At 37.3% G+C, this 12,415-nt stretch overlaps 2 protein-coding genes across 2 annotated transcripts in view; one reads left to right on the plus strand and one right to left on the minus strand.

The window, feature by feature from the left end:
• Positions 1-6: 6 nt before the first annotated feature.
• Positions 7-10,140, minus strand: nf2b (NF2, moesin-ezrin-radixin like (MERLIN) tumor suppressor b). Its single transcript, XM_005754426.1, has 17 exons — positions 9,762-10,140; positions 9,403-9,516; positions 8,603-8,728; positions 7,712-7,834; positions 7,471-7,554; positions 7,074-7,142; positions 6,832-6,914; positions 6,609-6,684; positions 6,371-6,508; positions 4,605-4,679; positions 4,396-4,509; positions 4,165-4,287; positions 3,844-4,061; positions 2,977-3,079; positions 2,201-2,340; positions 1,941-2,112; positions 7-603 (listed from the first exon to the last, which is right to left on the minus strand). Exons 2-17 carry the CDS (start codon positions 9,490-9,492, stop codon positions 556-558), a joined length of 1,782 nt encoding a protein of 593 aa, XP_005754483.1. The 5' UTR covers positions 9,493-9,516; positions 9,762-10,140; the 3' UTR covers positions 7-555.
• A 264-nt stretch (positions 10,141-10,404) lies between these two features.
• mettl27 (methyltransferase like 27) overlaps positions 10,405-12,415 on the plus strand; it is a 3,910-nt gene continuing 1,899 nt past the window's right edge. Inside the window, 4 exon segments of the mRNA XM_013907862.1 lie at positions 10,405-10,614; positions 11,020-11,153; positions 11,646-11,774; positions 12,008-12,187. Coding sequence (XP_013763316.1) covers positions 10,566-10,614; positions 11,020-11,153; positions 11,646-11,774; positions 12,008-12,187 — 492 coding nt within the window. The 5' untranslated portion in view covers positions 10,405-10,565.

Here is a 12,415-nt window from a genome sequence, read left to right on the forward strand (position 1 = left end):
GTTACTGAACAACAGTTGGTAAATCTGAACTCTAACCCATGCCTGAAGAATATCTTGCTTCTGTGGAAGGAACCCTGTTTACGACATTCATCGCAGCTGACATCACAACTGATCTGAACTTTGCCAACGTTGCAGCGTAATTTCTTTTTTAACACAATCCCAGTCTTAAAGTATTTTAAGGCACAAATGGATATCTCGACATTAAGCAGGCATAGTTCTGTATTTGACCACATTACAGCTAAGTATTCATTAAAACCAAACAAAAAGCATGAAATAAAAACTCCTCAGCAACATATCTTGAAGAAGCGCTCATCCAATAATGCACTCTTTCTAGATGCTGACATGCTGCAGGTGTTGCAGGTGGCAAAACTTAATCTAACAGTCTGCGCAGGAAGCCACACAAGTGTTATTAGTTCATTTTTAAGAACAGATTCAAAGTCTTTCCAAAGAACATAGAGTTTCTGTCTGTTAGCTTCAGTCAGGTAAACGTTAACCAAACAGGCTGAGGAAGCAGAGCGTCACAGCAACTGCTCCCTCAATTTTAAAGGGCCAGGATCACACTTCTTCAAAGAAGGCCATCTGAGACATGTATGCAGAGTTTCTCTGCAAAACAAGAGAAGCGTGAGCAATCATGGAGTAATCAGTAATTCTAAAAATACAAATGCAAACATTTTCAAGTATTTCATATTTGCCACATAAATGCTTTTGGCATTACAAAGTATTTACAACAGTAACTATTTACCAAGTCTGCTGATCCGGTATATCCTTAATTTAACTGAATCATCAGTATACGGCTGCATATTACATTCTGCTATCTTCAGGGCTAACTCGGTGAAACAGAAATGCGAGAATTCGAAGTGCAACGGTTTGTGTTACATGTTAAGATGCAATTTGAAATCATTTTCTTCTATGTGGTAAAATATTGACATAACAAAAGCAATTCCTTTGAAGATGTTTTCACATCAGTATAGTCAAAGGATTGAATTTAATATGAAAGAAAGCCAGGACGATGGATAACCTTTGAGTACAGTACCAGTCCACTTTAAACCTCATTTGTCATCATTATAACATTTTCTTTAATCTAGACTTTTCTTAAATTCGTGTTCGAGAGATATTGTGGTGCTCTGGTTGTCCTTTGGATAATGAGATCTGAAATTCCAGCTCAACAGGACAAACAGTAATTACCAGTGATGCAGTGAGTACACAGGCCAAATAAAAACTGAATTCAATTGAACTGATTGCAGTGGACTGCGTGTTTCTTGTAAACCTAGTTTATGCTGAAGAGTTTTTAAATTAGAACATTTATAAATGTGCTACAAATGAAAACAATCAATGACCTTAGGAGATAATATAAGATAAAAATAAATGATAAACACAATCTGCTTTTTGCATGTTAATGTTAATCTAGAATTTTTGAAATTTTAAGAAATATTACCCCAAAAAATTACATTTTGCACTTAAACTGTCCAAAATTTCATTTTGAATGAAAAGGTTATGTTTGGATATCAGATGTTTGTTCAAAACCTGATTAACCTCCTAGGACCTGGCATCCACATATGTGGGCATCACATTTTGGGTTATTTAGACCAAAATACTCAATTTTGCTCTACAAGGGCCTGATATCTACTTACGAGGACATTATACTGCTACTGTTCTATCAAAATATTAAACGAATATCCTCATATGGGCTCTCATTTTTCTTAAAAACAAAAATAAGGTAAAAAAAATAAAAAAAATCTGGTAATTCTTTGTTTTTACATTCATCAGGTCCCAATCAGCACAAATATCAAAGAAATTCAAAATGCATGCTGTGGAAGAGTTTGGGTCGTAGGATCATTAGTGGGCGTGAGCTGCAGTTACTGGTTTGGTTATACTAACACTCTGACACATAACTAAGCATCAATAAAACTAATGACATTACATGAATGGCTCATACGTACGTTGCTGTGAGCTATGTAGACGGGCTCTGGGATGTACCCCCTCGCCTCACTGTGCAGGTTGTAGAGACTGGCCTGTTGCTGCTGCTGCTCCTCCAGCTTCAGAGACTCGATCTCAGACTTGAGCTCCTTCAGCTGGTCCTGAAGATGTTTGCTCTTCTCCATGTACTCCAGCCTGTATTTATGCATGCCACAGTATCATCAACAAACAGCCAAACTGTCACTCTAAAGTGCCGTTGCAGGGGATTTAAACCCCGGCTTACCTCTCTCTCTCAATCTCCATAGAGAGCCGTTTCATGTCGGAGTCCTTGAAGTCGAGGCGTGCAGGTGGTGACTCGCAGGCAAAGTCGGCTGCTTCAGGAGGAGCAGGAGGAGCAGGGGGAGCAGAATAAGCTGCTATGAGCTGGAAGACAAGCACACAGATGTCATTTAAGTATAAATATTCACAAAGGTAAAGCACATTACACTTTTAAAATCTGGGGTCACATGAGGGCAAAAAACCAAAATAATTCACTGAATTATCATCATCAGAACATTCAGTTTTGTGTGTAATACCACTGCTATTTGAAACCCCTCATTTTGAGCAATAACACATAAAAGCATACAGCTTTCTCTAACTTGGTTACTAACAAAGTCCATTTATAGTGAATGATATAAAACACATTAATGTTTTGTGGGTTTTTTCTCGTCAATTATCCACACTAATAAATATAAATCTGCAATACTAGTAACACCCACAGATTTCGCACCTCTTCTCTTGCCATTAAAAACATTCTGGGAGACATGAAATCGCTAACTTCAAGAAATAAATGAGGGAAGTTATAGAACAATGATAATCCTCCCTAAAAAAAATAACTTTGAAGATCTCACATTGATGGTCCATATTAAGCTCATAAATTACCTAGAGCAGCTAATCAATGGCCTTTGCAGCGTAATAACACGGAGATCAGAGCTTTTATAATGAAAACAAACTCCTTCAATCTACAAAAGAAATCCAGGCATCACAGAGATCAGAGAAGCAGTAGTGTGATCAACGTACAGGGTAGGTTGTTTTGGTGATCTCCAGCAGCTTCTGCTTGGCTCTCCTCTCAGCATCCTTTGCCTCAGTCAGGTCCTGTTTCAGGTGATCAGCTTCCTTCAACCTGGAATCAAAGATTTAGTCAGTTCAACTAAGAGTAAAGTAAATACATGTGATTATTATCAGAGCAGTACTTTTTTCTTTTCTTTTTACAACTTATTCTGAAACAAAAGGGACACAAATGAAGCATTATAGGCTTCTTATCAAAGACATGAAGATCATCATGTGTCTCTCGATGACATGACAATTGGGGGGCTTTTATCCTCCTATCGAAGTGATTTGCAGACCTATTTATGCATAGCACAGTTAGCACATTTATATATAGCAGTTTAGGTTTAGGTTGAGTTTAGGTGATTTCAGTAATTAAGTTTAAGGGATCATGTGCCTTTGAGTTTAACAATGCATGTTTAAACCCAGCCTTAATGTTATAACAGAATCAAGATAATGACAGAGCAACAGACCCAGTTTTTCTAACACATTCATTTTAGAAGTGAACCCCAATGCTGTTGGTGGTTGAGGAGGAATGCTGGGTTTTGAGAGGGAAGAAAACTGGATGGAATCAAAAGCATATCTCGGGTTTCCTGCATCTTTTTTTTTACTCATTTTGAAAATAGAATAAGTGGAAAACTCTTTTTAAAATTACCAACACATGCCAGCTTCGGCTAAATCTTTGCAGGTTTATGTGAAATATTTTTAGAGGACTTTTATTAATAGCGTTTCATTTATTTAGTTACCAGTTGATAAATGTAATGCACGGACTAAAGTTATAAAGGGATTAAATTTTAACTAATGAAAATATCTCAAATAAAAACTCAAATGATTTCAGACCTCCGCTCAGACTGCTCCACCAGTTTTACAGCCAGCTGCTCCGCCTCCCTCATCTTCTGCTCCATGAGCCTCTTCTCCTCCTTGGTCTTCATGGCTGTGACCTCTAACCTCTGCCTCTCTTGCTCAGCTTCTGCAGCTTTGTGGGCCAACAGCTTCGCTTCTTCCTCAGCAATCTGAGCTTTCTCTGCCAGCAGGTCTGCTGTCTCCTCAGATCGCAGCTGGACAAAATTTATTTAACATTTAATCCAAATTTTTACAAAGTTGCATAAGATAAACTCTGAAAATCCAACAGTTATCTCAGGTAAATGACAATATTCTCACCAGTGCCTCATTAGCCAGTCGTGCCTCATCCTGCAGCTGGAACAGCCTTCTTTCCATTTCCTCTTTTGCCCGTTCCGCTTCCTCCCTCATCTGTTTCTCCCGTGCCAGGATCTGGCGCTCCATCTACATGGCGCACCATTTAAAGTTTGTTAACCACAATAAAAGATTTATGATGGATCACTGTGAGCATCCTATCTAATGTGATGTTCCAGTGGAGTTGAGACCACAGACCTTCTTGCGGGCCTTTTCCTCTTTGGCTTGAGCTTTCATCTGCTGCACTTCAATTGAGTCCACCTTCCTCCTCCTCATAAACAAATCATGATTCCCAATGCACAACTGCAGGATCTAAGGAGTCAGGTGAAACATAATCAGCACAAACTTACGACATACAACATTTAACCTTTAAGTAGATGACATCACAAACACAGAGGCAAACCAACCAGCTTGTTGACACGCAGCTGAGATGAGTAGAACTTGAAAACATCTTTCTTCTTGTCCAGAGGTTTGATTGTGAACTGGAACAACATGAAAACAAAACAAAACAAAACATGCAGATTAACCGAGAGCACAGTTTACAACAGATCAATATGAAAGAAAATATGACACTGAAAGAAAGCAGTTTCCAATACACAGCTGTAAGGCTGTAATAATATAACAAAAAGGCAGTTCAAAATCAAAACCAAATGTCACACAGGCACGTTTGTTAACATACAACTTAAGATGTACATGGAAAATGTTACAAAAATATAAATAAGAAAAGTTAATTATCTGCATATATTAAATAACAATGCCCCTTAAATAAAATGTTATTTTCTTGCATACCAAAGACTCACATTTGTGCAATCAAGAAAATGCAACGCTTGCATGCAAAAGTATGAAATGGAATAAAATGAGGAAAATTCTATCCCTTTTTCTAGCCAGTGAGTTTCTTTGTAAAAACTGGGAATAATTATAAAGATATATACATATAGATATAGATATAAAAAACAACAACAACAAAACAGAGCAAGATGCCCTGTGACAGGTTACATTGTTAAGCTGTAACTGAAAAGCTTTTCAGAAGGGTGTGTGGTAGCTGACACACAAAGATCATTTTTGGCCAGGCAGTTCATTGCTGGATAGCCAACTTTATGTTCCTTCCACCATTTGAGAGAATCAGCATCACAGTCTATGTTCCAAGAAGCTTGCCAGTGATCTTTTCTTTTTAGTCGAATGTGCTACGGCTGCTCATCCGAGTATAATTTTAATGAAACATAAACAACATTGTCTCATCCCGCATCCTTTTTAACATGTCTTAAAAACTCAATATATTGTCCAGACTTACACTCAGCTAGTATTTAACGAGTGTTTCCAGGAAATCTGGTATATTTGCACAAACTATGGTTGAAAAGAAAAGGAAAATATTAAAATTAAGTGAATGTCTCTATTTAAAAAAAAAAAAAAAAATCATGATGTGATATTATAGAAATCTGTTCACTATTTTTATTACAAATTATATCAGTAAGGAAGCTGACTAAATATTAACTGATAATTTATGGCAAAGGGGTGGGATTAAATAAGCGTTTACTTCTTCCCACTCCGTTTTAACATGTAAATTAATCAGAACGGTAGCTATATTGAAATGTATTGATTTTTTTTGTATATTATTTTTTTTTCTTTCTTATTTTCTTTTCTAAATGTACCGGTATATTGTTTACATGTTTGAAATAAATTACAAATCAAAGTGTCTGTTAGGACCCAAAACAAATTGCAAGAAGGTTTCTAGTGCAGCAAACCTTGTAACGGAATTCATATAGTAACAGCCAGCAACCCATGGAGGTTGCTGGCTGTTACTCACTGTTGATCACGTTCACGGTTACTGAATCTGTACTCACCAACTCTTCCCTAGGCCAGAATGACTGGATGACATTAAAATGTTGAAAATACAAATTTGTTGGAATAGGACCAAAGATGTGGAATACAATCCAAGCGTGCCCATGAATGCTGCATTTATGTTTTTAATGGATTCTCAGATACACAGACACAGTAATACAAAACAGCCATTTAAAAATACCCACAAGTGTCTCAATTCAGGTGGCAGGAAAGTAATGAGAAGCAAAAAAATTGCAGACAAAATGTATCAATCTAAGAGTATTTTAAGCATATTATTTTGGATGTGAGCATTATGCCCAGTTTGTCTGCAGGACAGCCCACTCCTTGCCCTTACCTCCTTTTCACTATAGGAGATATTACGGATGCCGCTCCAAGGAAAGGACTTGTTAGGGGCGAGTTTGCTGTTGGGGCTGTAGATGTGAAGACCCTGGGCATCAACTCCAAGTAGGAGGTTTGTGTCCCTCTTATTTTGCTGCCAATATATGTAGAAACACAAATGTTAACCCAAGAGACAGCAAAGTTAAATGTCAGATTCAAAAATGTGAAATCAAGTCATACTAATTCACACTCACAGTAATTTCAAAGTAGCTGACACCATACATCTCAAGATCCTGAGCAATCTTTAGGTATTCCATCTCAGCTTCATCTCTATATGGACGATGTGAAAATAAGAAAGGGGATCACACAATGATACACCGATTACACTTAAACTACATGATCTCGTGCAATCTTTTGCTAAAGGTGTTAATAAGTCTTCACATGCTGGTCTTCAGCAGCCCCCTGGGTCAGCTGTACCTGGCGAGGCCTCTGTGCTCGGCATACCAAGCTGTGATCTTCTCCTCCCACATGTCTGCTGTCATTTGGTACTGCATCACAACCTGGGATAAAGACACAGGATCACAGGGAAAATGTTAATACACTGAATGCACAGATGGTGTCTGACAAACTCGGCCAGAAATGACTGCTAACAAAAGAAAATAATTCTGGGAAGCACCAGTTTTCATAGGTCAAATCTGCACAGAGACCTGTATACTTACTGTTTTTGGCAAAAGCTCATCTTGTGCCAGGAAGCCTGGTTTATGGAAGTTTGTATCAAAGTCTCCATACTGAAAGGGAAACAACAGTAAACAACAAATCAAACATTAATGACACACAGAGGAAAATATTTATTCAGAGTTTGGTTGAATAACATAGGTCATTAGGATCTGTGCAGTAAATAAGTTGCCCTTCATCAAATTTTTGCCCTTTTGTATCTCATGAATGCACTGCTCTTCATGCTGTCCATATAACTAATCTGCATTATATTGATTTTGTTTCATATTTGCATGATGGTCTCCAGCAGCAAATGTACTCCAGGAGACTAATTATTTTCAGATAAAAGAAGGCCGAGCAACTGCTGGTTTAGTGAGAATTTGACCCTCCAAATTTTCTTACCTTAGCTTGGACGGCATATGATGCCAACAGAACTGAAGCTTCAGGGGAGCAGAATATCTCTTCATCTAATATCTGTTTTTTTACCTAAACAAGAGTTTGACAACATGTGTGAACATGTACTGAGCTACATAAAAGCTTCTTAGACGTGAGGTAAAAGCTACACACAGGTTGAGTTAAAATTCAAAATAAACTAAAGGAAAGAAATTCACCTAAAGGTTTCACCACAAAGTTATCAGAGTACCTGTAAGAAGAAGAGGTGTTGAGTTATTTCTTGAACCAGCTCTTCTTCTACTTTTTCCGGGAAAAATTTAGCAAGGAAATTAAATGTTATGGGAGAGTCCTTAGGAACCTCCTGGTCCAAGACCTTGATGAAAGATGAAAAGGAAAAGTTATTATATTGTGTTTATACAACCATTCAAAAAAAGTTGGGGTATTGGGCAGAATACAGTGATCTGCAGATCCTATAAAGCCATATATGTTTTACAGAAGAACATAGAAAACATCATGTTCCATTCCACGGAAAACAAATTTCTCAACTCATTTAGAATTTCTCTCTTCCAGCATAAAGAAATATTTGCACGCTGACTGATCTAGCCAATATAAATGTCTTATTTAAGCAACCTGTATAACCTTCCAAATATCCAGGTGACCTCTTTTTCCGGGAAAGCCTTCCATAATTCCATACTTCATAGTAGAGTCCAGGTACTGCCTGGCTGCAGTTCACCAGCTGAAATCATTTGGTACTCCATGGTACAAAAAATACGAAAAAGCTAGAATATTAACTAGAATATTAACTCTGACAAGAACGGGACAACATTCATCTCCCAGAAATCCAGCAGCGGCTCTCTTCCTTTTCCAGATTTTTACAGGCTGGTATTAAAAGAATAGTGCATGCTTCACAGTGGTAAACATGACCCTGTCCCAACTTTCCTAAAATGGGACATTTTTGCCGTTCAAAGATTTTATATGCATTTATAGTCTATTGTGAATAACATGTGGCTCTATGAGGTCTGTAAATTATTGCGCCATGTTTTTATTGACATTTTACACTCTTTTTTTTTTTTAATTGGGGGTTTATTTGTTTATTTTTGGATCTCAGAGCCAATCTCCTTAGAATTATTCCTTCACTTACCCGCTTGTCTGGTTTTAGCCAGGCATAGGTATCCTTTACTGTGTACCTAAGTCCAAAAAACCAGGTCTCCCTCAAACCAACAGTTCGACATACCAGGTCAAAGAGGTCTTTACCTTTCCACTTGACCTGAAAAGAAAGGAGTTAGAAAGATATGAGCAAGTGAAAATGCTCAAAGCAAGGGTATTTGCAGCTGGAGCCCTTTAACTGTCCTGTCTCAATATAAAGAAAAATGTAAGAATAATTATTATAAGAATCTTTCAATCCTGGTGTACTGGCAGGGCTCCCTGCAGTGTGTTATAGTGTAGGTGGGACACATCCCCAAGAATCTAATGTATCCTGTGAAATGTAATCTTTCACAGGACAAAAATGAGCTGTGGTTTAAAAAGATAACATATCAATGTTTGTGGGGGGAAAGCAGCGGTATTATTTCACACAGCAGAGGCCCCACATGAGTATAGCCATTGTTGACTGTCATTTACTTGCTCAATCAATCACAAGATAACGTGTGTCAGGATCTATAACTGCTGCTGATAAACTATCTCCTGGGTAAACCCACACATGAGGTTGCATGACATGCGTCTTAGATTACAGCAGTGCCCTTCACGTTTAAAACCAGTGAAAGGCCTCGTACAATTTTGCCCAATTTAACTTTTGCAAGGTGTGATGCATGGACTTTTCAAGCAATTCTTTACTGTTAATCTGGGGGTTCATTTTAAATGAGCCAAAGATTATATATAAAAATGTAATCACAGTTAATTATTATACTTCGACATATCATACAGGCTCGCATATATCCATACCTCGCAGCTAAACTCCATTTCAGCATCCATAGTGATAACTTTGACTTTAAAAGTCTTTGGCTGCTTCTTCTTTAATCCCAGGATAGACATTTTGAAGACGTTTCGGTCAAAAAGCTGTGGAAAAAAATTAACACAACAGATTATAGAGCTACAAATTACATTTAACAAGTGATACGATGAACCAACTCATGACTTAAGTAGCACGTTTTTAATGTAATTTACGGTGTTAAGCGCATGGAAGGAACTGCTTCTTGATCATGTTCTCTTTAGCATCCAAACGATAATTTAGTTTTTCCAGCGGTTTTAGAGATACGAAAAAAATTAATCAAAATCATTAAAAAGTTAGATGGGGCCATTACCGCTTAATAAAGTTTGAAACTTCTGGTGTCCAACAACTCTGAGAAGAGGCAGGGCTTTTGTGTGGGGAGAGCAATGCTAGGCTAACATTTACTACAACAAACAGCAGTTAGCTTCCCAGCTATGCCACGAAAACCGAGCAGAAAAAGTTGTAGAAAGAGCGAAACTTTTGAGAAACTCCCATGATGAAATACATCTAATTAAGCGAAATTCAGATGTTAAAGCTGATTCAAATAACACTTGGGAACAACTGTGCTAACTCTCTCGGTTTTAGGTGGGTTAGCTTTCTGTTAAAATCTAGGACGACTTTCCAGAAGATTTTTGTTTTGATTCCCAAACACTCTACAGGTGGGAACACGAATAGCAACTGTGGATAACGCTACTGCGCATGAGCAAGCGCGAGTTCAAAGGCCTCCTTCGGTGGTTGTTGGGAAATACTGGTTCCAGGCGTGGTGTGTGGCCGTGAATGCAGCAGCTAGCAAAGATCATATACTATAAAATAAAATGTATAGGAAAGAAAATAATCTGAAAGAATGTAAACGCCTCTTTATGGCGGAAAAAGAGCAGAGAAAGCTGCCTCTTTACCTGAAAGACTTTACTGAGGGAATAGCGTGCCCGCTCTTTTATACAGTCATTGGTTGCTTCCTGGTGTTGCTGCACAGGCTCTCGGTGTCCCCGATTCAGTTTGCAGCAGTAGTCCTGTCTTTATTGTTGGAGTGTGAACGGAGAAAGAAGAAAGATCCAGGGAGACGACCGCTGGTAAACTGGCGCCCTGTCTCTGTATCTTGACACGTATACATATATGTATGTATGCAGCAGATTGTGTCTTCTACAACCGTAAAAGAAATCAGACAAGTGAGTGTGCAAGCCGAAAGAGCCCGTGTCATTTACTACATTGCAGAAGTTATAATAATACAATAAAAATAATAATGATAATCATGTGCAGCTGTTGTGTTAATTGATTAATGATCCAGTCTGTTCAGACAAACGTATGCTGGTTTTAGTTTCCAAAATTGTTCATTTTTGATCTTTAATTAGGCTAATGTGAAAGTAGTCAACAGATCTGTTGAGTAGACGAACAAATTACATTTATGATGACTGACAGAGCAATTAAAATCTCAAAACCAAAAATTAAATTTGCTAGAAAATGAACCAAAGAATGTACGCTGCCTATATATTAAGACTGTATCTGTAATGTGTATGCACATTTGGAGTCTCTGGTTGTTATGATTTTGCTCGACTATGTTTGTTTCTTCTCAGCAGGTGTGTATATAATGTCAGCTGTGGCTAACACATTTGAAAATGTGAAAGCAGTTATTCTAGCAGCCCATAAAAACACAACATCAACGGACAAGGTCTCCTTTTACAACTCCTGGGCAGAGAACTATGATCAGGTGAGATAACCTTACCTTTTATATTTTACTAATACTTGCTGATTTTTATTATTAGCCACATCACTGCCTATATGGCTTGTTTTTCTATTCTAGTTCCTTGTAGTTTACATGCTTAAATGTTATCTGTATTGTTATAATTTTAGGCACTAATGTTACATTTGTCACTCTGCTGTTTTGTATGGTATAACCTTTAGTCTACTGTAATTTTTTAGCAATGTTTGACACGTACTAATCTTTTGGTGGATATCTAATGGATAATAGTGAAAATATTGGTACTTTTTTCCAGGTAAATAAAAGAAATTGTTAGCACAGTGCAATTTTATTATAAGAAGAATATGCATCTGAAAATACAATGTTGTGAAATTTATCGTTACATATGTAAAATAAAGTAAAAGAGTACAAATTACAGTTCTATAGGATTTATCTGATGGAACAATGTTATGTATGTGTTTCATACATAATTAATGGGTAACTGTTCATGTTTTTGAGTAGGATGTGGCTGTCCTGGATTACCGTGCACCAACTCTGGCAGCAAACTGCATCTCTTCCCATTTCAGTGGAGATCGTGAAGGTGCCGTCGTATTGGATGTGGCCTGTGGTACAGGACTGGTGGCCACACAGGTAAAATAGAAAAAGAACACATGGCCTCAGGGAGAAACTGTAAATGTGCAGTCTTAATGAAGTGATTTGCAATTTAATATCTGACAAATCCTTTTTTGAAAACATTGTTGATATTTGATCTTTTTCAGTCTTAATAAATGTCTAGAAATTTCTTATAATGTAGTGACCTTTTCTTTCTTGATTCTACAACTTAATAACTATGTGTCTGATAACAACCTAAACATGTTGCACAGTTGAAGAAACTTGGATTTGGAAAGTTTGTGGGGGTAGATGGAAGCAAAGCTATGTTGGAGTTGGCAAGACAGAGCGGGTTGTACCAGGATTCGAAGCAGATCATGCTGGGAGAGGAGCCACTGCCTATCCAGTGGGGTATTTAAAGCTTTATGATTATTTTATCCAAGTCATTAATTACTGTGTAATTTAATTTTCGGTTCTCAGGTAAGATGCTTTTGATTAGCGCTTGTGTGCCTCTATTTTTCAGAGCTATTTAAAAATTCTCGCATTTCAAGTGATTGTTTTCACGTTTTTTTTATTGTTATGAAATCTAAAATCATAATTTTAAAAAGTAAAATAATTACTGTTATTGTCATATGATATTATTTATCTTTATATTTTATACAACACTTACCTGTTATTGCTTT

This window comes from Pundamilia nyererei, unplaced genomic scaffold, assembly GCF_000239375.1.
Source record: "Pundamilia nyererei isolate P.nyererei 1_Seehausen unplaced genomic scaffold, PunNye1.0 scaffold00563, whole genome shotgun sequence".
Taxonomy (NCBI): Eukaryota; Metazoa; Chordata; class Actinopteri; order Cichliformes; family Cichlidae; genus Pundamilia; species Pundamilia nyererei.

Bases quoted from the DNA above. Each gene is read 5' to 3' on its own strand.
- nf2b (XM_005754426.1), bottom strand. From the start codon at position 9,492: ATGTCTATCCTGGGATTAAAGAAGAAGCAGCCAAAGACTTTTAAAGTC. The intron at 4,288-4,395 runs GTCTGTGGTCTC...TGCGCCATGTAG, and splicing joins AGGAAAAGGCCCGCAAGAAG to ATGGAGCGCCAGATCCTGGC. The intron at 2,113-2,200 runs GTAAGCCGGGGT...GCATAAATACAG, and splicing joins ATGGAGATTGAGAGAGAGAG to GCTGGAGTACATGGAGAAGA.